The sequence below is a fragment of the Psittacula echo genome (assembly GCF_963264785.1).
Source record: "Psittacula echo genome assembly, chromosome: 5".
Lineage (NCBI taxonomy): Eukaryota > Metazoa > Chordata > Aves > Psittaciformes > Psittacidae > Psittacula > Psittacula echo.
Window position 1 is genome coordinate 66,223,482 of NC_137739.1, and position 26,518 is coordinate 66,249,999.

General features: G+C 41.0%; 1 protein-coding gene across 5 annotated transcripts in view; it reads left to right on the forward strand.

Annotated features, from left to right (window-relative positions):
* Positions 1-163: 163 nt before the first annotated feature.
* The window catches only part of PPP2R5C (protein phosphatase 2 regulatory subunit B'gamma), an 88,003-nt gene continuing 61,648 nt past the window's right edge, over positions 164-26,518 (forward strand). For 3 of the 5 annotated variants that reach the window (XM_080619007.1, XM_080619008.1, XM_080619009.1), the window contains exons 1-3: positions 164-285; positions 1,974-2,039; positions 18,416-18,575. In XM_080619007.1, the coding sequence (XP_080475133.1) occupies positions 259-285; positions 1,974-2,039; positions 18,416-18,575 (253 nt within the window). In that variant the 5' untranslated portion in view covers positions 164-258. Of the gene's footprint in view, positions 286-1,973; positions 2,040-2,946; positions 3,024-18,415; positions 18,576-26,518 lie in introns of all 5 variants that reach the window. The other 2 variants (XM_080619010.1, XM_080619013.1) reach the window with 2 other exon arrangements.

Below are 26,518 nucleotides of genomic sequence, written 5' to 3' on the forward strand. Positions count from 1 at the left end.
ACCCGTGATCGTGACAGGAGACAGGGTGCTGGAAACCGTCGCAAGCCCGGCCTATGAGGTGACGTTTTGGGAGCCGCGGGTCACGTGACAAGGGCAGCCAATGGGGGGGCAGTGGCCCGCTCACGGCTGGCGGGGGGTGGAGGAGGAAGGGGGCGGGGGGAGGGCCAGAGTCGAGGCTGGGGGGTGCAGCGGTGCGGGCGCAGCGCGGAGCGGGTCCGCGGCGGTTGCGCCTCTCCGGCCGCGGTGCGTGAGGCGGCCATGCCGAATAAAAACAAGAAGGAAAAAGTGAGTCGCTGCTTTCGTGGCTGGGTTTGGGCCCTGCGTGGGGAAGCTGTGGGGCCCAGGCCCCGTGGGGAGGAGGGGCTGGGGCAGAGCGCTGCAGGGGACGGCAGTGGCGAGCGCAGCCCAGCGCTGAGGGGGGCGGCGGCGGGGCGCTCCCTGCCGCTGGAAAGAACCGGGCGATGGGCCGCCCAGTCCCCTCACTGTTGTATGCCGGCCCCTTGACTTCCCCCGGGAGCCGGGCGCTGGGGAAGGGGTACCTCCCGGTGAGGCCTAGTCTGGGGGATGCCGTGGCCGCCGGGGAAAGGGGATCCCGGTATCGTCTCGTCGAGTCCCTGGGGTCTGCCCGGCAAAGTGGGGGAGCGGAGCCCTCGAAGACCGGGCGCAGAGTTGGCGGCAGCCGGAGGGAGGGGGTCAGGGGAAAGAGGCCGTGGTTTTGGCGTGCGGGGGAGTGCTGGAGGGAGGGGAGGGAAAACGTGTGCTCCGCTGTGCCTAGCCGGGAGGCTGAGCTGGTACGTGGGGTCCCCTACCTCGGGTTGGGCCGCGTGTGTTTCGGGGTGCAGGGGCATTTTTCATGGCGGCATGGCAGGGCTGAGGGTGGGGGTGCCCCACAGCTGCTTTCCCGGTCCCCGTCCCGGGAAGTTTCGCAGCTGCGTGGCTGTGGCTGCAGCTGAAGTTGTGCTTGGGGATCACCGTGAACACTCACGGAGCACTAATCGCCACTCGAAATCCTTTCACCTCCTTTGCCTGACAGTGGGAAAGGATCTAGCTTTGGCCCTGCACTGCCTCCGTTTTCCCCGGTACTCCCGGGAGTGGCTTTTCTGGCAGTCACGAAAGGATCTTGCACAAGTAATGGTTGCAGAAAACTTCAAAATCCAACAGCAAGTTAACTGTACTGAATTTAATGTGACAATTAGCCATATGAGTGGAAGTCAGAAACAGTGAATTATTACAGTCTGCCTCATCCAGCTGATCTCCCTCTAGACCTTCTATTTTCAGTTGACTTCTGCTTGTCTTTTAGTTTTTCAACATTTTAACTTTAGATGTAGGGAGCTTAGGTGTTACAGTTTATGGGGGTTGGTTTGTTTTAAGTTTTTCTCAATATTCTTTCCACTCTTGATAGTAAAAACATTGAAACTTTACTTTCTGAGGATAACGAATCTCAAAAATATGCTTTGGGTAAAGGGTGCAAGTTAAATATAATGCTGGGAGGGAGAAATTTGAGTTGTGGCCCTGATTCTATACTAGACTCTCTAGCCCCTAGAACAGGCAAATAATAAAATGTAAAACGGGCACTGATGCTAGTTTCAAAGCTAAACTAAATATAAATACTCCTGAAGTTAAAAACCAAAGACAGTAAGGGTAAGTTCTTAGGCATGGTTCAAATCACTTGCATTGAATTTGTCCATGCCTACTTATCTGCGTGAAAGCTTTTCTTTGTGTACTTCATGGATGAATTTTGAGGCATAAATAAAATTCCAAAACCTTCCTGCAGATGAAAAATCTTTAAAGCAGCTTTGTAGAGATTGATAGTTCAGTATTTAGATCTTCCAATAAAACTGTATAATTTTTGTCCTATCAATTTTGGTATTTTTAGAGGGTGTCTAAAGAAAACCTAATTTCTTGGCTTGAAAAATCTGTCTAGATCTCTTCTTCAAAATAACTGAGACTGAAAACTTTTTTTTTTTTTAAAGGAACCTGCAAAATCAGTCAAGAGTGGAAAAAGTGGCAAAGATGGACAAGATAACCAAGAGCATGAGGTAAGTATTACTAAAATATGTAAGTTTTTTTTCAGTTAAATTTGTCATTACTTCTGAAGAGTGTTCTGAATTTTTCTAGGTGGTTGTAATTTTGACATGACAGGTGGTTTTTAATGGAAAGTGGTTGTTGGAACTATTGCTCTGGCATTTGACAAAAATTAAGAGAACATGCTCTTGAGGAAGTTAATTTTATTTAGAGTAAATGCTTGCTTGCTGCAGCCTTAAATACTCATGTTTTCTTTTTGGTTAAGCTATACATCCATCTTACTTTTCTAGTCTTATTGTGAGGTTTGAGGCTGCGGTTTTTAGCATTTTCTGTAATTCCCAGTGCTCTCTTCTCTCAAAGTATCTATGTTGGTATGTCAGCTAAGTGTCAGTAGCCTGTTTTATTGTTAGGAGACCTTAGGCTTAATCAAAGGCTGCCAGTTGTTTTGTTGTTTGATTTGACTTTATAGATATACAGTGGAGTTTGTTTGGAGTTTGGTTGTTGATGCTGATTCTTCCCCCCCCCCCTTCCTTCTGCATTGCTCTCTGTTTTGCTCACCAGCAAGGTGCAGTGACTTGAAAGAGCTCTATTAAATCATTATTCACTCCTTTTCCCACATGAATCCTGAAACTTGGAACTAATAGATTTGCTTAGTTTGGAAATCCACTGTTCAGAGGGTTTCTGAAATTTAATTTAAAATGTTCACACCAGACCAAATGCAAAATGCTAAACTTAAAAGCTTGTGTATTTCAGCTTCTAAACTACGTCTTGATACTAAAAAGCAGTGTTTGAGAACAAAAATACACGTTCAGCTTTACCATTTTCTCATTCCTGAAATGAGTGTTGGGGGTAGGTGGGTGGGAATATTTAGTACACTTTTTCTGATGCACTTCAATGAGTTCTCATTTGTTTGCTTTGCAGAAAGATGCATGCTAGCATCTTAAAGTAAGATCATTAAAACTTGTAAACTCCATGTAAAAGTATTTCAGCAAATTCAGGTAAGAGTTGATTGAGTTTTGGTGGAGGAATCTTAGCTACTAGGAAAGCTCATAGAATAAAGTAAGAAATCTGTTGGTGTAGATGTTTATAGAGGTGAAAATAGATGTACTTTATCGTGATACATTCTGTCTTTACAGAATATTGCTGTGATGTTAAAGTATTAGGTCTTGGCTAAAAGTTTAGTTCCTGTGCAACTGTAAGACTTGTCATTTTCAGCATCTTTGCTGTAAGTTTGTTGACTGCTTATTTTCAGCATCTTTGCTGTAAGTTTGTTGACTGCTTATTTTCTCAAGTTTCTGAATGACAGGCTGCTGAGACCAAAATTCATTTTCTTATTCCTTGTTGGTACTTCAGGGTAAATTGTAAAGCTCCCGTGGTTGATTAGTGGAGAGCTTTAAATGTTAACTAAAACATATATGCAGTTTTGTTTGTAATTTGTGTTGGCAGATTTGGTGCCTTTTTTCTTATGTAATTGATGACTTGAATTTCAATAGGAGAACCTGTTTGAACACGGGTTCAAACTTAAACAGGGGAAGTTTAGGTTAGATATAAGGAAGAAGCTCTTTACTGTGAGGGTGGTGAGGCACTGGAATGGGTTGCCCAAGGAAGTTGTGAATGCTTCATCTCCGGTGGTGTTCAAGGCCAGGTTAGACAGAGCCTTGGGTGAAATGGTTTAGTGCGATGTGTCCCAGTCCATGGTAGGGGTGTTGGACTAGATGATCTTAAGGTCCTTTCCAACCCAAACTATTCTATGATTCTATAATATGTTGTAGTGTACATGCATTTTTCTTTTTTAGTTGTCCTTCCTGATAGAATTCTCAGTGAAAACTACAGTTTACTTATCTATGATGCTTAATCATATGTGAGTAGGAGCAGAATGGGAAAGGGACTGGGAATTCGGTGTTGGGACTGATCTTTGTTGGCAACACGGCAGTGGGATTGAGGCACCCTCAGTGAGTTTGCTGATACCACTAAGCTGTGGGGTTCAGTTGATACACTGGAAGGAAGGGATGCCATCCAGAGGGACCTTGACACACTTGACAGGTGGGCTAATGTCAACCTCATGAAGTTCAGAGTAGCGAAGTGCAAGGTCCTACACCTTGGGTAATCCAAATCACAGCTACAGGCTGGTCGGTGTAGTGATTCAGAGCAGCCCTGTGGAGAAGGACTTGGGGGTGTTGATTAATGACAAACTGAACATGAGTATTGTGTGCAGTTCTGGTGTCCTCAACATAAAAAGGACATGGAATTGTTGGAACAAGTCCAGAGGAGGGCCACGAGGATGATCAGGGGACTGGAGCACCTCCCGTATGAAGACAGGCTAAGAAAGTTGGGGCTGTTCAGCCTGGAGAAGAGAAGGCTGCGTGGAGACCTCAGAGCAGTCGTCCAGTATCTGAAGGGGGCCTACAAGGATGGTGGGGAGGGACTCTTCATCAGGGACTGTAGTGACAGGACAAGGGGTAATGGGTTCAAACTTAAACAGGGGAAGTTTAGATTGGATATAAGAAAGACATTCTTTACTGAGAGGGTGGTGAGGCACTGGAATGGGTTGCCCAGGGAGGTTGTGAATGCTCCATCCTTGGTGGTGTTCAAGGCCAGGTTGGATGAGGCCTTGGGTGGCATGGTTTAGTGTGAGGTGTCCCTGCCCATGGCAGGGGGGTTGGAACTAGATGATCTTAAGGTCCTTTCCAACCCTAACTATTCTATGATTCTATGAGCTGGCAATGTGTGCTCGCGGCCCAGAAAGCCAACCGTATCCTGGACTGCATCAAAAGTAGCATGACCAGCAGGTCGAAGGAGGTGATCCTGCCCCTCTACTCTGCTCTCATGAGACCCCACTTGGAGTACTGTGTGCAGTTCTAGTGTCTTCAACGTAAGGAGGACATAGAGCTGTTGGACCAAGTCCAGAGGAGGGCTGTGAGGATGATAAGGGGCCTGGAGCACCTCCTGTATGAAGACAGGCTGAGAAAGTTGGGGCTGTTCAGCCTGGAGAAGAGAAGGCTACATGGAGACCTCAGAGCAGCCTTCCAGTATCTGAAGGGGGCCTACAGGGATGCTGGAGAAGGGACTCTTCATCAGGCACTGTAGCATCAGGACAAGGGATGATGGGTTTAAACTTAAACAGGGGAAGTTTAGATTAGATATAAGGAAGTTCTTTACTGTGAGCGTGGTGAGGCACTGGAACAGGTTGCCCAAAGAAGTGAAAATGCTCCATCCCTGGCAAGTGTTCAAGGCCAGGTTGGACAGAGCCTTGGGTGACATGGTCTAGAGTGAAATGTTCCTGCCCGTGGCAGGGGGGGTTGGAACTAGATGATCTTAAGGTCCTTTCTAACCCTAACCATTCTATGAATGTGACTGGCACATATAGTATGATTGCCGTTCCCAGTGGGCATTATTTAGTCTCCATACAATTTGGAACACCTGAGTGCTTGACTCATTAACTTAATTAATAGAGTAATTGCATGCAAATAGTAATGCAGACTTTACATTATAATGTGGCTGGCTGTAATCATGACATATATTAGGTGGTGCTTATGTGATCAGAAAGGAGGCTATTTTTTAACATAGTGAAGACTAGTAAATATGGAAATATGCTGGAACACATTATTAATATGTTTTAGGCCTTTTTCTTTGAATAAGATTGTCTTACTGTTTCCTTGTACATGTGTTTTAACATGGCTTTTTAAAAATCCTTCTAGACTATGAGTTAATTTGGAAATATGCTGGTTCACTTTTTCTCTTTTTTCTGCTTTTTTTTTTTTAAGTGTGTTTAATGCATATGCATTTAATGTAACTGGAAGATTGTAAGGACTGGAAACTGCTGTTCAGAGAACAGGGACAACATAAGCAGCAGCCCACAAATAATTTATTTATAGACACTTATATAGCACTTAACTGAATTAATGATGCCTTGGACTTCTATGGATAAAAACGTAATATTTACAAAAATGAACAAGTGTGTGTTTCTGTGTTGCAGTCAGGGAAAAAAGATGTTAGTTGACTGAAGCTGTACAACAGGTTTGGAAAGGGATTGAAGTGATTCCCAGTATGCTAGGTCATGGATGCCCGTGCTTCCAGTTGGTGAAAATGACTTGTCGCAGTTTGAAAGCTACAGTAGAAGCCCATAAGCATGTACAGAGGTACTAAACTGTAGTTGAAGCATGCACCTACTGAAGTAAATGCCTCTTCATTTAAATCTCAAGGAATGCTATTGTGTTTGAAAGCAAGGTCTGTCCTGCCTATTTTCCTGTCTCTAGTATTCCTGCCAAGCAGATGTTTACAGGAAAGAATGCACATGATTCTTCTTGCACTACCTATGCCTTGGTTACTTGATGTAATATCAAAAGAGCCATGCTACATATGAAGCAACGTGGACCTCTCATATTTGCTGTGTGGTCAATAGCTGATACTTGAGAGATTCAGAAACACAGTAGATATAAGGTCTTCTATCCTGGTATGCTATCCTCCAAGCCAGTGTATGGCTTAGAAGGTTGCTTACCCGAGGTGTTGGGTAAAATTTCTTTCCTGTTGTTAATGATTTAATTGAATTTTTTTATAGTGGCATCTTTAGATGGTTCTTCTTATTTTATTTTTTTTTCCCAAGCCCTGCTTAATCTCCCCTACATGGAAGGAATTCCATTACTTTATCTGTTTCCTTCTCTGTTTCCATATTCTAGTCTCTTTTTTGACAGAGATACCAGAAATGCACAGTATATATGAAGTGAGAGCACCTTGTCATTCTGTACCCTAATGCAATTATTCGAGTTGCCAGATTCACATACTGTTCACTTTTATAACACTTAAATGGAAGCTTAATCATATTTGCTCTTTTTAACTTCAGTTGTAACCTGTTAGTAAACATAAATCAGATTATATAGTTGCCAGAGCAGTTGAATCTCTCTGACATCTTACTTCAGTAGTTAGTCCAGGATATTAAGTGTCTTCAGGTTGTGAACAAAGAATTATTCTGTTGTATACTGGTGTGTTGTTCTTTTGTTTGTTTTTTTTTTTTTTTTTTTCCTGTGGAGGAGTAGTGTCTCTATTCTGGTAAAATACTTGGGGGGGAGGGTGTTTACCAGTGCCTCAAACCTATATTCAATTGAAAAAAAAACCCAAACAAATAACACTAAAAAATGCACGGGTATGGGGACTGGCTATGCCAACACTTAGTATCTTGTGGACATACATGTTCCCTGTGACCTAACCAGCCTTTGAAGAAGTTACTTGCCTCAGGAATAAGCATCGTTGTAGGATTTTGTTTTGTCATAGGGGTGTGGAGGTCTCCTTTTGAATTAAGGGAATAATAACTTATGGTCAGTCTTATTTCTTTAGGAAGAGGTGGCTTGGTAATAGCTAATGATTGTTGCAAAGCATTACCTTGTTCTCTCTCTAGAAAAAAACTAACACTTCTAAAAATTCAAATACTATATTTTAACAGTAGAATACAACCAGAGGGAAAGAAAGCTAAAACTTTAACCTTGTATACTCTTATTTCTTTCTATTTTGCCTCTGGGAAGGTATGTGCTAAAACTTGCGCTTGTTGCCAGTTGCTGAAATAGTCTAGGAGCATTTATACATTTCACTGTTGAGGTTAACCTGGGGGATGAAAGGGTCAGAAGTAACTGGTAACCTTTCATGCAAGGCACTAGTAGGTGACTGGGAGTGATAGCATCTTCTAGGTCAAGCTGGTCTGGCTTGAGAAGGCATGAAACTTCTAAAATTTTACCCCTCTTGATTCTGTGTACTGAGTATTCTGTAGAAAGGAAAGACAATTTTGATTTTTAAGAAAGTATTGGCTTGGTGACTTCTGACAAACAAGAACAGAATTCGTAACTCCTCAAGTTTTTCTGCTATGCAGAAGAACAAATAGAAGACTAACGTGGTTTGAGGAGCATGTGCGTGTTTGTGTGTGCTGTCACATTGTGTCCGTGTGCTGCCCAGGTTGGTTCTTTCTACTTCAAAGGTATTTGTTTTAATACAGACAAATCAAAATATAATAAAATACAAACTGCATTGGCCAGTTTTCATGCTGTGCAAGAAATGGCTTGATTTATTGGCAGCAAGTGTGGCTAATGTTGGACTATAATCACTGTTGAAACCAATCTAAAAAAAAAAATCGAAAAAAGCTTTGTAAGTACTCATCCATGCTCAGTACTACTACTGTGTTGCAGCCATCACTTTTCAGTAGGTTTATTAAACACTGGTAATAGCTTCCAGTGCAGCAGTTTCATCAGGCGTTGTTTTTGGACGTTTTTCTTCCCTGCTTTGTGAAGTTTTTTTTTATTTAAAAGTTGATTTGTTAAGCTGTTCAACATTGTGGTAATACTTTTTCAACAATAATAACAAAATTACAGAAATATTTCTTTAATGGGCCAACAGGAAAAGTAAAGGTTTTCTGACAGAACTTTGAGAGGTGGCTGCCCAGTTTTTTTTGATCACCTTTCGTGTGTTAGCCAGCACACAGGGGGAGGTACCACGAGTATTCTCATTACTTTTGTTACTGATTCCTGACTATGTGCACACATGTAATTGCCACTTTGCTTAAAAATGATGAATATAAAAAGGATGGGGACTAGAAGTGGTATTGATAGTTTTGTGTGGGTTTCTTAGAGATCATATGTAGAAGTATCCTAATGTTTTCCTACTTCAGAATTTTTAAAGTTATACATTAAAGTCTTAGTATAACTAAGTACTTATTAGTCAACTCATTAGAGACAACAGCAGAGGAGCTTGAAGTTTGGGAGTCAGGGAGGGAGAACACTTTTCCAAAATTCTGGCATTGTTTTTTCCCCTTTCCTGTTCAAATGTGTTGGGACTGGGACTGCTCCTAAATAATTCCTAGAAAAACCTTCTTGTTACAGAACATTCTTTCAATCAGCTGAGATGATCCTGTTTTAATTTAGTATGCTAATTTGTACCTGCATGTGACTCAGTGTATAATATTTATTGTCACTTGTAAAAAGCAGCTGTCATGTAAGCTCTTTTCAGCTTCTGTTAGATGGGCAATCTCTGTCACTCAGTGGCACAGTATTTGTGGATAAACTAAGTTCAGTGTCTTTGAGGTATAAGATTCTTCTGTATTTGTTGTTCTTCATAGAAGCAGATGTCTTTTTACAAGGATATATTTAGCATAGATCGGATTTATCTCCCTTAATGCCTGACACTATGAATTTATTTATAATATAACATAAAGTAGTGTTTTAAGGGGGTTGGTAGTACTCCCTACCATACTGTAAGTTTGATGCTGTTAGTCATCTTGATCAGGAATGGCTGATAGCCTGTAATAAAGCATCCCCACATCCTAAGGTTTTCAGTGGATCGAATCAATAAGCTCTGTTTGCAGTGCCTAACAAACCTACCTGTACCCTAGTTGTTTCTTCAGTATGTATTCAGTAATGTATTATTAGGTGGCACTGCCTTAGCAGGGGGGTTGGACTAGATGATTTCCAGAGGTCCCTTCCAACCCTAATGATTGTGATACATCCCAGCTGGACTGGCAGATGGTATAGCCAGTGTCTTCTTGAGTCAGTCCCATGTAGTAGATAAAATTGATTTGAAAGTCACTGTTCTTTCATTTGGAAGAAGAGAGATACTCATAATGAAATAAATTTGAAACTTGAGCATCTAGTTCTCTCAAGTTGGAATCACAGAAGGGCTATAAATGGGCAGTGCTAGACCTTCTGTTTTATGAAGCTTTCTAGTGCTATTGGCTTGGGATTTTACCCCAATATTAGCAAAACAGGACTTTAAACCAAAACTGCACAGAAAATCAGGATGGATTTTCTCTTCTATTGGCCCTGTAAATAAAGTCTGTGAGCCCTCAGGTTGTTTGGTTTTTGTTTTTTTTTTGGGAGGGGTTTTTTGGTCTTTTTTTGTTTGTTTGTTTTTCTCTAAATTGGTGTGCTAGCTTCTTAAAAAAAATATAGTTTGAAAGCTAATTTTTGTTCATGGCTTGCATTTCTGTTTTTCTTTCCTAGAGATTTTTTGAATGGGTTGATATAACCATTAAAAAATACTTCAGTGTTGCGAGTGAATACACTCTTAATACTAAATGAGGTGCTATTTGCTGACTAGAAAGATGTACTTTCTGTTATGCTTAAAGCAGCTGTGCAATTTGTTTGTTTTTAGCTTTTGTAATTTTCTATTTTTAATGACATCTTGCAGTTTTGTTTTGGCAATTGGAATTTCCTTCTGCATCCGAAGTAAATATAGATTAATACGGAATAGTGAAAGAGGTTACCTTAACTATGCCTCTTATGTAACTTTAATATTATGCTTTTAAAACTAATGGAATTGATAAAGTGTACCAAACACTGCTGTAAACAAGTATTTCTTTACCTAAAAGGACATGCTTCTGAAAACAGGATCATATGCCCTTCGAGCTATTACAGAAGGCTGACAACTACTTCTGTAACATGATGTGTGAGGACTTCATTTGTGGTTTGCTTCAGTACTTGCTATCCTCTACTTGCTAATCATGCTTTTAAACTTGCTGAATCCTTCCTGAATGGAAACACAGCAATGAAGGCAAAGGCCTTCATTGGGTAAAGTGGCCTTCAAAAATGGGTATTGGCATCTTGTAAACTGAAAACATAATTTTCATCCTTTGTTTCAGATTGTTTATCTTAAGCTTTTTCATAAGAGCTAGCACCTACTACTCAAACTCTGAGAGGGAAGAAGTATTAAGTCTATATTACACATATACATTAATGATTAATATAGTTATCCCATAGAAAATATAAATAGTAAGAAAATGAGGTAGCCATTGAATGCTACCCATATGTTCACAGACTTTACAAATATTAAATTTCGTGAATTTTTTTTCCTCTCATTTCATTTGAAGTCAGAATAAATCTGTAATTCTACATGTGGGAAGGTAGGCTTTGGCTTTTTGGTTTGTGTCCTGGTTTCAGCTGTATCAGTTAATTTTCTTCCTGGTACAGTGCTGTGTTTTGGCTTCAGTCTGAGAACAGTGCTGATGACACACTGATGTTTTAGTTGTTGCTAAATAATGCTTACCCTGATTAAGGACTTTTCAGTCTCTTGTGCTCTGCCAGTGAGAAGGGGCACAGGAAGCTGGGAGAAAGCAGAGACAGGACACCTGACCCAAACTAGTCAAAGAGGTATTCCATACCACAGCATGTCATGCCCAGTATATGAACTAGGGGAAGTTAGCCTGAAGGGACCGATCGCTGCTCAGGTTGGGCTGGGTATTGGTCAGCGGGTGGTGAGCAAGTGCCTTGTGCATCACTTGTGTTTTCTGAGCTTTCTTCTTTTGTTGTTTTGTATTATCATTATTGGTGTTCTTTCTACTATCACTATATTTGACTTTAGTTATTAGCAGGGAGGTTGGAACTAGATCTTAAGGTCCTTTCCAACCTTAACTATTCTATGATTAAACTGTTTTTATCTCAACCTGTGGGGTTTACATTCTTCCAGTTCTCCTCCCCATCCTGCCCTGGAGAGGATGGGTAGAGGGGTGAGCGAACGGCTGCATGGTGCCGAGTTACCAGCTGGGTCTAAAGCATGATGGTTCCTCTCTCTCTCACCCTCCAGCCCTCAGGTGCTGACGGCCAATAAAAAAAAAAAAATCTAGGAAAAGAATACTGCCCCATTCCTGAATATCATTCTTAAAAGACAACTGCCAAATGCTATAACTTGCTACACCTTTATAGTGACTATAATTTAATATGCTTCTTTGTCATTGCTCAGTTTAGCAGTCTGAAGTCCTGCAAAGTAAACTTTTCTAGTGACATTTAAAATAAAAGCACAGTGAGAGCCCGAGATGAAATGTTTTAGTGTAACAGTTCTTTAGAAGTGGCTAATGTTATGACTGTCCTACTGCCTGGCCAAGAACTTGCAAGGGTCTGTAACTCTCTTACATAGCATCTAATGGAAATACCAAATTGGTGGATAGGGGACAAAGCAAAAAATATTTCAGTATTAGTATGTGAGGTGAGAAACTGCTATAAATGGTTCAGGGAGCACATGAATACAGACATCAGTGGTAAAACCACATATATAGTAGCCTTAGCTCATCAGCAGCTTTATATAATTAAAAATTTACAGTAGAGTATAGGAATTGGGGCTTAAAGTAAATGAGATGAGTTTGTGGGTGTTTTCCTTCAAATGTGGGAACCTTACATATATATATGTCGTGTGTGTGTGTGTGTATATATATATATATATATGTACACGCACACCGAGAAGCACAAAGTTAGTTTTTGTTGATTTAGAGGGTTGGGAGTTTTTTGGGGATTTTTTGGTGTGAGGTTTTGTTTGTTTGTTTGTTTGTTTGTTTGTTTGTTTTTAAGTAAAAGGGTGATTTAGGCTGATGAGAGAATTTAAAAATGAAAGTCAAGAGCAAAAGTAATTTAAGCCAGGATATCATTTATTCAGATTCTTCATCGTGGTATTTATATAAAAGTTTTGAAACAATACTTAGGTCATTATCTGGTTTAATTATATTTAATTAGCTAACTGATAGTTGCAGGTAACAAATTTTACTTTTCAGGGGGCATTTGTTTTTGTAGAGCCTCAAAGCTTTAGGGTGCAGCTCTTGCTATCTTACCAAGTAAAAACATAAGTTATGCTGAGACTATCACTGAACTATCCAGTGTATCTCAACCAAGACAATCTTTAGTGATAATAAACAGACCTGCTAGAAAGGCAGCTGCAAAGATCCTTCTAGCAGGTCAGTCCAGGTATCATCCTAACGAACAGTCTTGTTGAGGAAAACCAATAGAAATCTAAATTATGGTCTGTCTGAAACCAACCAAAGCCTTAGCACCATAAACTGCATCTCCAGAGGCTCGTCCCTAGGTTGCCTGTCCAATCAATCTAGTGAAACTAGTGAATAATAATGGCATAGTAGCAAGAATCCTTATCAAATTGAGAACCTCAGAACCATTTGCCATCCAGATTAGTACCCAGCAAGTATATTGTTTCCCTGTTGGTTTTCACTGGGTTGTTTATGGATTAGTGCCCCTTTTTATGTATCCAGATGATTAAGAATCCACATCAAGCTTTGTATGGCTTGTGCTGAGCCTCTGTAGATGGAAAATACTGATGTTAAAGATTACAGCTAATTGCTAGTTTGCTCCATAGCAAACACCATATCAGTAACTGGGCACTACTTGCATGAGCTACAAATTACTGCAGGCTGTCTGGATAGCTCTGACGATCAATATCTTTAATACCAAAATAACAAGAGTTTAATCTGATGTCCTGTTGGAAGGCATGTTGAACTGGTGGTGTTAAAAACACAGCATTGAAATCAGCTGACAAATGTTGCTCTCCTGGTAGTGTGCTGTCTTGAGGAACTTGCCTTGGTCCCAACTGCTAATCTAACACCACCAGCTACCTCCTGAAAGTATGCTGTGGATATATTTACCAGGTTGATGGCTATTGGGCCATATGCCACATATGATCTGTTCCTGTTCCAACCCCCAAAACAGTAAATGAAGATGTGCAAAGAAGAGCACTTTGTGGCTGAGTTCAAGATTCCCAGAGTGTTCAGAGATTTTCACACTACTTTCAAGTTACTGCATAGAGAAGAAAACTGCATAGAAGGCTATTGACTGCTCTCCGCCTATTTTGACTCCTTGATTTTTTGATTTCAATTCTCAAGAGATTAAGTTCAACTTTCAGCTTAATTATGTATTAGGCCTCAACCTCTCAGCTAAATTATTTTTGTTACATGCAGTTTTGAAAATTGAGTTGTAAATGTCCCTTTCATGTTTTTCATGTTGTTTGTTTAGTTTCAGTAACTTATTTTTCAGTTTCATTTTAAGTATATTTTAGATAGAATCCAGAATGGTTTCATAGCCCCTTCTGGGGCTGCCTTGGCAAGAAATGAGCTCTTTTGGGTGCTGTAGATCAGACCCCTGTTTAGCTTAATGAGAAGTCCTTGGCGGCTACTTACTATACCAAAAGGAAAAGAAGAAAGGGATTGGTTCTGCGTTTATATAAGCAGATTCAGACTAATGATTCTCATAAAAAGTATTCCGTGGTTTTTTCTCTGTGTACGTGCATTTCACAGGGAGTCTTATTCATGTGTTAATTGGTACAAGGTTCACCTATCCAGATTTTGTAGTCCAGAGTTTTTATTAAGGTTCTTGCTGGTATGTGGCTTGCTGCTGCCATCCTAGGATGATGTACACACTGATACTAACTTGAATTCAGTGGTAATACTTGTTAGAGGGAAGAAATCTGCAGATTAGTGTTAGACTAATCTCTGTGAAGAAACACCATATGAGGTACTGCCTAGCAGCATGTTTTCTTCGGGCAGAGAGAATCTCTCTTGCCCTATGCTTAGGAGGAGATCTGGTTTTTGTCACTAGTAAGCCATCCAGTTTTTAAAATCTTGAGTAACAGATGCATCCAGGTGGTTTTATTGTCATCTTCAAATCCTCACCTGCTCTGACCAGTTTATCTTAGAAAGCAGGATGAAAGCTGGCTGCATAGTTAGAGTTGACTGCACTCTAGGGCTCTTGATTTCATGGAGCAGAAGGCTTTGTGTGCTTTGGTCTAATTCAGTTATTAGTGAGTGGCTTTGGAAGATAAGGTCAGGCAGAGTTATTCTGGTTGCCCGTATTGGTCAAGGTCTCTTAAATACCTGTTTTAGAAGGACTGTCAGAAGTGGAAGAATAGGGTCTTCTGAAAGACTTGTTGACGTATATGGGAGGCAGGGTGGACCCTTCTTCCAGATCCTAGTATTCTCTCTTGTCCCTTAGATTTCTGGCCAAAAGTAAAAGTTGTCATGAGGGCTGTTTGGTCAGTTTAATTCATAAAGAAAACTTGGCTGTAACTGTAGATATGCTTCGTCTACTCATATCTTTCTTTCCCTGGTCATAAATTTAGTGCTGTGCTCTGATTTCTACGTGCCCACTTATGAGTCAGGGGTTCAATGATCCGACTTTGCTCAAAACAGTGAGGGTAAGACAAGGAAAATGAATGTACTGCATCCTGCTTAATGGAGGAAGACTCCAGGGAAGAAGGGATGAAAGGACTATCTATCTTGAACTGTTGTGACTGGCAAGAAACCTCCTTCTCTCCTCCCTGCCTTTCACTCTGTTTAATTAATTTTAAGCTTATTCAAGGGCACTGAGGAACATCAACTCTATTTTTTTCAATTGGTATAAGCAGAACTTCAGTTAGAATCACACTGTCCCTTATTGTCTTAATGTTCATAGAACTATGTAAAACTCTAGCTTTTAAAAACTAAATTGATCAGGAAACCAGAGAGTTACGTCTTAATTATGATCTGAAGAAACATGTTCTCAATCTGACAATTTTCAGATTAATTTGTACACATTTTTAGGGGTTTATCAGCATTTTTAGAATTACATCTGGCTATTAGTATATAAATATCTGGGTATTAAAGAGCTGTTTGACAAAGCAAGTGTAAGAATAGGTTTTTCCCATTCTAGTAACAAGAGAACTCATTAAAATGTATCTGTAGTTTGACTGTTCTGGTGTCAAATCAGTTGAGTTGTTCATTGATGTAGCAGGATGTCCATCAGTTATCCTCAGGAATTGTGGTTTCTAAAGTTCTTTGGTTTGTTACTGGGAGAAAGAAACTGGGCTTGTGTCTTTGATCTGAATCAATGAGAGCTGAGCCTTCATAAAAAGTTATTGTTACCTTGAAATCTTGAACAAATTAATACACAGAATTGTTAGTCTGAATTTTCCTTTTTAGGGGAGTGGTTAAAATTGCTGAGATGCGTGGCTTAAGTTGACTTAACACACCTTCTCTGGTACCCTTCTATCCAAGGGCTGTTGGCTGCAGGCTCTGGAGGCCAGTTGTGGTAGCACAATATTACCACTTGCAGAGGTTTGGGGTACAGCTGTGTAATGTAATATTCAACAGTAATGAGCTGGAAACTGTTTTGGCAGCTTTTTGGCATGTGCTGGCTGAATGACTGGGGTATGACTGAAAGGCAGAGATCATCATGGTTGATGGTAAAAAAAGGAGAGAGGAAGTCTGTTGGATAAATTGGCCAGCAGTTCAAGTCTGAATTACTCTGGAGTCATCAGTGCTAGACGGGAGGTTTCCATAGCAACAAAAAATGCTTTCTTTTGCCATTTTAATTAGAAATGTTACCCATCCTCTGAAATAACCAATTTTTGGCTATTTTTAGAATTTATCTGCAATTTAGAATAGTTGGTTCCCTGATGTGTGTGTTACCTGAGGATACTGCACTCTGTGCATGTGTGCAGGCACATGTGAGTACTTGTTAATTCAAAATTGAGAATTTGTTTGGGAATAGAGGAAACAGGAAAGCAGCTTTTCCTGTTCCAAGTAATGAACAAAAAACAGGTGGCAGTGGAAGATAGCCAATGCAGAAAAACATCCTTAGGCTCAAAGTATAACACTGAAAGTACAGAATCCTGTGCAAGAATAGTGTTTATATTGCATCTTAATTAGTTTAATACATGGTAAGTTTTGCCTCCTAATTTTTAGTGTTTTTCTTTCTGCTTAGTCTATTCATATTTTTATTTGGAATGTCAGGTTCTTGTTGGTTTTTGTTTTGTTTTGTTTTTTTGGGGGGGGTTATTGTTTGTTTGTTTGTTTGGGGTGTGTTTAACTTGAATTAATGGAGAGAATTTACCTTGTAGGCCACTTGTATTTCAGCAAAAAGATTTTAAATCATTTAGTGTTTGGGATTGAAATGCGAAATAGTATGAAAAATGCAACATAATGGATATTACTTTTACACAAATGCTTTTATCTGCCAATGTATGTCATTTTTACTGAAACAACTACAGACTATTTTTGGTAACTTAAGGCTTCTAGCATTCAGTGTGTTGTCTCCCCTTATTTGTTCTGTGAGGCTGTAATGGTTTTTGTTATTACAATTTTAAATTCACAAAATGGTCATCTTAAATGTGTTTAATGAAAACTAAATGTTGCTTTTGTATCTTTGACACATTAAGTACTGTGTGTATAATATACAATTGTTAATCTATACTTGAAGCATATACATTTCTTTCCCAGTTATGCTACTAGAACAAAATTTGAATAAAATTACTGTCTTGGAGACTCTAAAGGTAGATAAATTTTTGTGGTGACATTTCCATGTGCACTGAATGTGTACACTCCCAGACCATATGGAAATTGTTGATGAATAAGCTATTCTGGAAATCCTTTTTAGAATATGAAGTCGTTTTTGTTATTTTCGCCATATCCTTATGAAATGCCAATGATGTTATCTCATGCAGGAATGAAACACTGCTTTGATATCTACTATACTTAACAAAATTCTAGTTGAATCGATTGAAACTGCCAAAGCAGCAGCATTACAACTTGATTACCATCCTGAATCCCATTCCCATATGATTTTTTTTTTCTATTGTTGCATGGCACTGTCTGAAAAGAACATGGTCTTTCCTGTAAGATAAAAGTGCCAAGGTATATTTTCAGATGCTTGTGCTTCAGTGTAATTTTCAAATTTTAAGGAAATTATGGTCCTGTAAAGTTAATTAGAGTATATGGAGTAAGATTTCCTGCTCAGCTGTCTCTATCTTTTTAATGTAAGGTACTCCTTTAATGTTTTTATCAATCTTGTAAAGAACACTATGAAATTATTAATATTTAAAAAGTTAACTATTGCCTACTTTAAACTTGCTTTTCCTATTTCAAAAAAGGAATGAGAAAGGCAGCATTACAAGTTCTGACATGCTTTTGCTAATGATGCATTTTATTCAGCTTGAGAGCACTGTCAAGCATTGTCTGGGAAATAACAGCAAATTGGAAACCTATAGATGGGAACCGTTTTCCTAGTTTTAAGTTATAAACTTCATACAGAGGTACAATGGCAATCTGCTTAGGATTATTACAGTAAAAGCAACTTGCTCTGAGTAAGCAGTAAACTGCTACAAATCTTCATGTATGCTTTAGAAGCTGGTGAAGCCATTACAATAGTAGGACCTGATTCTTTCAACTTTATATCAAAGCCTGAATGGCCTAGCTAAGCTTAGGACTCTAGCAGCAAGGCACAGTACAAATAGGCAGTGGGAGGTTCACCTGCTGTAAATAGACCAGATGTTGTGATCCATTTAAAGCTGAAGTTAGGCAGATAGATACCTTGGAGACCTGGACTTCTCAGGGAAAAGGTGAGAGTAGCTTTTCAGTCGGCTGGTAACTTCAAATAAATGAGTTAGAGCATGTAACAAGATGGTCTGTGCCCATCTATATGAGGGCTGTGGTACAGAAATTAACACTGAAAAGGTGGAACAGAATAGATAGCTATATATTCAGAAGATAAATAGAGCAATTTGATTAAAAGCTTATTTTGCCTCATTTATTACTGTAACAATCATTTTTAGAAGATTTTTCTCTCTAAGTTCAGCTGCAATTAACTGCTTTCATTTTTTTTTTTTTAAACAGGTGTCAAACAAAAAATCAAACAGCACTCCTCCCCCAGCACAACTATCTAAAATCAAAGTACCAGCACCACAGACAGTACTGAAGAAAGAAAAGCGGCAGAGTTCTTCAAGGTTTAATGTTAGCAATAACAGGGAGCTTCAGAAACTGCCAGCTTTAAAAGGTATGTCTTTTTAAATCAGAATGACTCTTGGGAGGATCTTGGGCATAAGACAGAGAAGCATCTCAACTATCACACTTGCATCTGGACAGCATACATAATATAGCAAGTATACACATGTAAACTTGCACGTACTTGCATGCTCAAACACACTGGTTTGGTTTGTTTTTTCTTTTCTGTCAATCCTTACAGGAGGACTTACAATGTGTTGCCCTCTTGGTGATCAGTATAGGAAATATTTTTGTTTCTTCAACCCAGAAGTGTCTGTGTGAAAGTATGTTCACTCATCTCACATAAAAGCAGAGTATTTGGGCTCTCTGTGCAAAGTATTAGTCATCTGTCCTCAGTGCAGCATGCTGAAACACTACTTTGTACTAAACTATCTCTTGGCCTTGTGAGAAGACCTAGTATCGCTATTTATTGTTCTTGTTTTTGCGATCATGGGTCAAGCAGAGTGGCATCTTTTTAGTCAATGTGATTTTTCTTTTGTCGATTTTAAGGCTTTGTCATCTTTTATATTCACTGCCATCTGTAATGAAAAGATGATGATAGTTGATGTCTTAATAACACAGCTTTTATCTTTATCTTAGCTACAGTCTGTTATGTAGATGTTTCCATAGTGTGCTTACAGTAGCTTGTAGTAGTGCTAGGGTAGAATTTTCCAGATGTGGTCTGATGTATTGATCTACTGCTTAATGAGCAGCTGATTTGTTCTGAAGGTTTATTTAAAGGAAAAAAAAAACCACCAACCTGTTTTGAAGTGTGATGCATGCTGCTTTCCCGTGTTTACAGTTGGTAGTGAAAGCGTAATAGATTTCTGAAGTGTTGATTAGTACTGATGTAGGCAATGTGAAAATGTCAAGGGATAAGACATTTCCTCCAGTCACTGTTTTCTTGATATAATGCATTAGTATTTCTTGAATATAAGAAACTTAGATTCTCAACCCATCTGAATTACACTGTTTTTATACAGATTATACAGATCAAATTAGACTGCAACATTCATCTCTTCACACAGATACTGTTTTTACAAAATATGTATTAGTATAGCAGTCTATATACAAGATGCTGCTTAATTTTAAGATTTATCTGCTGTTTAATTAGTGAATTTTACTCTATTAAATTTGTAAATGAGAATATTTAGCACCACAGATTATCGATAATATGGCCTATGTTTTAAACTGATATAGTAGGTTCATGCACAAGCTGTCACATCCAGGGTGTGACACAAGCAAATGACACCAAATTAGTGATTTTTGTAAAAAGTTACGCATACAGCCTTATTGACTGGCATGACCTTTTATTCAAAGGCTCAGCTGCAAAGAAAAATGTTTGTTACATGGTTTAGAACCTCTATTTTGTCCTACTGTAAATAGTATGTTTCTGGTTGTGCCTGGGATTGTCAGCTCAGGGTGGCTAGAACTGAGCATGCAATGAAAAGCAGAGTGGACAGTGAGCTGAAAATGAGAAAAAATGAATGCAGGTGAGAGTGGGGGAAGTAATCCATGTTACGGTGGGTGAGGTGAAGTTTTGGATCTGTTGCAGTTTCAACTAGTAACCTATGAAGAATGCCTGCTTGGACTTGGGGGGGGGAAAGGGGGGCGGGGAAAGGTAAGTCTTAAGGTCTGTTCCAAGAGCATTCCAGTGCATTTGACACAACATACCTGGATGTGAAGAAATGGTAGGAGTATTATGCGTATGCATTATATTTGCTTTTCAGTCAGCAATCACTCCCCCTACTCTCAAGTGAAATGAAAGATCTTGAGCTCATCTGTGGTGGATGTCTGATGCTCTGTGTATGTCTCCAGGCTGTTGAGGGTCAAACTTTGTTATGAAATGCTGGTGCAATGGCTGATCTGGATAGATGGTGGTTACTACATTTACTAATAAAGCTACGTCCAGTCTCATGGATCATAGCAAGTGTCTGGATAGTTGCTCACCGCATGTGTTCACTTATACCCACCTAGTATGGTTGCTGAGAATGCTGTTGGCCAGTCACCCTGTTCTAATATACAGAGATACATGACTTGATATGCATTCAGTGGGTCAAGTAAAGCTAAGAAACTTTTTTTTGGACAGCTTTAAGTGTGGTGTTTAATGTCTGTGTCTGGGCAGGAGTAAGAGTGGACTGACATGTAATTTAAAGGACTGAGATTATTAAGAAGGTTTGACTTTAATGAAGTGCGGGGAAGAACATACTGTTCCTTCAGGATAGCTGTGTTTAACCAGCTTTCAAACTCCAGTTACTTACATCAAGTGGCTGTATTTCTATAGCTACAGTGCCTGGAAAATCTTTCTTCTGCCTGTAGTAGACGGAGATGTGTATTTTCTTCATGTTTGTTGGGTTGACTACTGTGTAGGGTGGTGCATGTTACATGAGGTTATACTTTAATCAGAGCATGTAGAATGGGGTTGTCTTTGCATGTTTTAAGGTCTGTATTATATCTGTGAAAGTTTGTAACTGGTAAGCTCTAAATGGCCTGTGGTATTAGAATCATGGAATAGAATCATAAAATAATTAGGGTTGGAAAAGACTTTAAGATCATCTAGTTCCAACCCCCCTGCCATGGGCAGGGACGCCTCCCACTAAACCATGCCACCCAAGGCTCTGTCCTACCTGGCCTTGAACACAGCCAGGGATGCAGCATTCACAACTTCCCTGGGCAACCCATTCCAGTGCGTCACCACCCTCACAGTAAAGAATTTAATCCTCACATCCAGTCTAAATTTCCCCTGTTTAAGTTTTAACCCGTTACCCCTTGTCCTGTCACTACGGTCACTAATGAAGAGTCCTTCCCCAGCATTCCTATAGCCCCCCTTCAGATACTGGAAGGCTGCTATGAGGTCTCCACACAGCCTTCTCTTCTCCAGGCTGAACAGCCCCAACTTTCTCAGCCTGTCTTCATGTGGGAGGTGCTCCTGTCCCCTTACCATCCTCATGGCCCTCCTCAAACTTGCTGAGGGCGTACTCAATCCCACTGTCCATGTCACCGACAAAGATGTTGAACAAGACTGATCCCAACACTGATCCCTGAGGGACACCACTCGTTACCGGTCTCCAGCCGGACATCGAGCCATTGACCACAACTCTTTGCGTGCGGCCATCCAGCCAGTTCTTTATCCACCGAGTGGTCCACCCATCAAATTGATGTCTCTCCAATTTAGAGACCAGGATGTCGTGTGGGACAGTGTCGAACACTTTGCACAAATCCAGGTAGATGACATCAACTGCTCTGCCCCTGTCCATCAGTTTCGTAGCCCCATCATAGAAGGCCACCAAATTGGTCAGGCAGGACTTTCCCTTAGTGAAGCCATGCTGGCTGTCACCAACCACCTCCTTGCTTTTCATGTGCCTTAGCATGCCTTCCAGGAGAATGTGCTCTAAGATTTTGCCAGGCACAGAGGTGAGACTGACTGGTCTGTAATTCCCCGGGTCATCCATTTTCCCCTTCTTGAAAATGGGGGTTATATTTCTCCTTTTCCAGTTGTTGGGAACTTCACCTGACTGCCATGATTTTTCAAATATGATGGCCAGTGGCTTAACAACTTAATCTGCCAGCTCCTTCAGGACCCACGGATGGATTTCATTCAGGTCCCATGGACCACTCTCCATCATCTTTACCAAGTCTTGGGAAACGGGAGAGGTGCCTGAGGACTGGAGGAAAGCAAAAGTCACTCCAGTCTTCAAAAAGGGCAAGAAGGAGGACACAGGTAACTATAGACCGGTCAGGCTCACCTCCATCCCTCGGAAAGTGATGGAACACCTTATCCTTGGTGCCATCTTAAGGCATTTCAAGGATAAGAGGGTTATGAGGGGCAGTCAACATGGCTTTACCAAGGGGAAGTCATGCTTGACCAACCTCATAGCCTTTTATGAGGAAATAACACGGTGGATGGATGATGGCAGAGCAGTGGATGTGGTCTACCTTGACTTCAGCAAAGCATTTGACACAGTCTCCCACAGCATCTTCATAGCTAAACTGAGGAAGTGTGGTCTGGATGACCAGGTAGTGAGGTGGACCGCAAACTGGCTGAAGGAGGGAAGCCAGAGAGTTGTAGTCTATGGGGCGGAGTCTAGTTGGAGGCCTGTATCTAGTGGAGTGCCTCAAGGGTCAGTACTGGGACCAGTATTATTTAATATATTCATCAATGACTTAGATGAGGGAATTGAGTGTACTATCAGCAAGTTTGCTGATGACACTAAGCTGGGAGGAGTGGCTGACACGCCAGAAGGCTGTGCTGCCATTCAGCGGGACCTGGACAGGCTGGAGAGTTGGGCAGGGAATAACTTGATGAAATATAACAAGGGGAAGTGTAGAGTGTTAGATCTGGGCAGGAACAACCCCAGGTTCCAGTATAGGTTGGGGAACGACCTGTTAGAGAGCAGTGTAGGGGAGAGGGACCTGGGGGTCCTAGTGGACGGCAGGATGACCATGAGCCAACACTGTGCCCTTGTGGCCAAGAAGGCCAATGGCATCCTGGGGTGTATTAGAAGGGGGGTGGTCAGTAGGTCGAGAGAGGTCCTCCTTCCCCTCTACTCTGCCCTGGTGAGACCGCATCTGGAATATCATGTCCAGTTCTGGGCCCCTCAGTTCAAGAAGGACAGGGACCTGCTGGAGAGAGTCCAGCGCAGGGCAACTAAGATGATTAAGGGAGTGGAGCATCTCCCTTATGAGGAAAGGCTGAGGGAGCTGGGTCTCTATAGTTTGGAGAAGAGGAGACTGAGGGGTGACCTCATTAGTGTATATAAATATATAAAGGGTGAGTGTCACGAGGATGGAGCCAGGCTCTTCTCAGTGGCAAACAATGATAGGACAAGGGGTAATGGGTACAAACTGCAACACAAGAGGTTCCACTTAAACTTGAGAAGAAACTTCTTCTCAGTGAGGGTGACGGAACACTGGAACAGGCTGCCCAGGGGGGTTGTGGAGTCTCCTTCTCTGGAGACATTCAAAACCCGCCTGGACACATTCCTGTGTAACCTCATCTAGGTATTCCTGCTCCGGCGGGAGGATTGGACTAGATGATCTTTTGAGGTCCCTTCCAATCTCTAGCATACTGTGATACTGTGACTTATGCACGTTCAGGTTCTTAAGATGGTCTTGAACCAGATCCTCTCCTACAGTGGGCCTAGGGTCTTCATTCTCACAGTCCCTGTGTCTGCCTTCCAAGACTTGGGTGGTGTGGTCAGAGCATTTGCCAATGAAGACTGAGGCAAAGAAGTCATTAAGAACCTCAGCCTTCTCCAAATCCAGGGTAGCCAGTTCTCCTGATACCTTCCGGAGAGGGCCTACATTGTCCCTGATCTGTCTTTTATTCACTACTTGCTTATAGCATCCCTTCCTGTTATCTTTCACATCCCTAGCCAAGTTTAATTCTACCTGGGCCTTAGCTTTCCTAACCTGGTCCCTAGCTTCACAGACAACATCCCTGTATTCTTCCCAGGCCTCCTGTCCTTGTTTCCACCTTCTATAAGCCTCTTTTTTCCTTTGAAGTTTCCTCAGCAGCTCCTTATCCATCCAAGGAGGTCTCCTGGCCCTCCTGCTGCACTTCCTTCTAGTTGGGATGCAACACTCCTGAGCTTGGAGCAGGTGATCCTTGAATATCAACCAAGAGTCTTGGGCCCCCCTGCCCTCTAGTGCTATATCCCATGGAACCTTACTAAGCAGGTTCCTGAAGAGGCCAAAGTCTGCTCTCTTGAAGTCCAGGGCAGTGAGCTTGCTGCACGCTCTTCTCACTGTCCTGAGGATCTCAAATTTGACCATTCATGATCGCTGCAACCAAGGCTGCCCTAGAGCGTCACATTTCCAATGAGCCCTTCCCTGTTGGTGAGCACGAGGTCAAGCATGGCACCTCTCCTTGTCGGCTCCTCTATTACTTGCAGAAGGAAGTTGTCTTCCACACAATTGAGGAACCTCCTGGATTGCTTGTGCTGGGCTGTACTGTCCCTCCAACAGATATCTGGGTGGTTGAAGTCCCTCATGAGAACAAGGGCCTGTGAGCGTGAGGCTTTTCCTATCTGTCTGTAGAGTGCTTCATCCACAGATTCCTCTTGATCAGGTGGTCTGTAGCAGATCCCCACAGTAATGTCTCCCATCACTGTTCTCCCTTTAACCCTGACCCACAAACTCTCTGTCGACTGCTCACCTGTCCCCAGACAGAGTTCCATACTCTCCAGCCAACCCTAACATAAATAGCAACTCCCCCTCCCTGTCTGCCAGGCCTGTCTTTTCTAAAGAGCCTGTAACCTTCCATTCCAACACTCCAGTCATAGGAGCCATCCCACCATGTTTCTATGATGCCTACTATACCATACTCCCGTAGTCGTGCAGACATCTCTAATTCCTCTTGTTTGTTCCCCATGCTATGGGGGTTTGTATAGAGGCATCTGAGCTGAGCTCCAAATGAAGCCAGCTCATTGGCTGGAGCAGCTGGAATATCTCTGCATTGCTCCAAGCATTTATTGCTGAGATAGCCACTGTTTTTCTGTGCCATAGGGCTGGAGTTTAGGTCAGTGGGTCACTTGAAATAGTGGGAAGGGAAAGGAGAAGATGCCAAAGTGTGTTTTCATCAAGGTTTCTTATTTAGGAAATCCTTTTTGGTCTTTAGGCACGTTGTGAACTTTCTCTTAGGCATCGCACAGAAGTGCTGATGATAGGGTTCCAGAAATACCAGCCTATATGTCCTGGTGACGGGTATTAGTGTGGTATGATTTATATTAATTGGTGCGGCTTATGATTAGCATTGTGCACCTAACCACTGACACACTCAAGTATTCTTTGCAACTGCCCACTTCAACTTTATGCAAGAAACTTTAATTCATTGTGTTGTTATGGATAACTTTTTCATCATTAATTAGCAAATATCTATGTTAGTATCTCTGATTTAGTTTGTGCGCTGGCATTCATTTCTGGTGATGATTCTGGGTCATATTCACTTTATTTCTTGACTTTTATGTTACCTCTATGAACTTCTGACACCCATATACATTATATACTGGAAAAAGCTCTAGAGCTTGAATATGTGATGCATATGTGCTACTCCTCTACCTGTGTTCATTTGGTTTTGAGAGGAAACTTTTGAGAGTGTCATGGTATGTTATGAATTGCATGCTTGTCGCTTGCGCGCTTGACAGCTGCAATAATACTTCAGCTGCTTTCATGGAGTTAGCATCCAAACACCATCATACAGATCAAGTCTCTCAAATTCTTAAAAGAAAACCAAACCAAAACAACAACAACAACAAAACAAAACAAAACAAAACAAAAAAAAAAAAAAAAAAAAAAAAAAACAAAAAAAAAAAAAAAACAACCTGGGTTTAATGCTGATTTTACTGAAAATGTAGTTGTCCCTTACCACATGAGAGTAGCTGGCAGCATCTGCAGAAATGAGATTGCTGCTGTGATGGACTCGCTGAGTAACTGACCAAGATCAAAAAGGAACCAAAAAAAAAAAAGCAGCCAGCAGTCTGCTATTTCATAACTGGTTAACTAGTAATCTAAATGTTAATGTCTTTCATTTCTATTCAAGACTATTAATACAGAAAAGTAAAATTTAATGATTCAAAAATGTACATTACTGAAAATGGGGATTTATATTCATGAGAACTTACAGTTTTAGTAATACTTCCATTGACAGGTTTTTTCCCTCTGTGGTACAGTCTTGTAAATTACGGATTTCTAAAATGCTCCCTTGCCCATTATGTACACTTAGTTTATATGCTACAAGAGATTTTTAACAGTACATTCAGGTGAGCATACTTGTATTTGTGTAAGTACGTTATTTTGCAAGGACGTGCTGATTTTAGTAAACTGTAAATGTGCAGCATTTAGAGAGAACTGTTGGGCAAAGTGGTGAGATTAAGAATCTCAATCTCTACGATACGTAAGAGAATGTCGCAATGAGAATTTTTAAATACATTAAGATGCAATGACTGGAATAAAGGT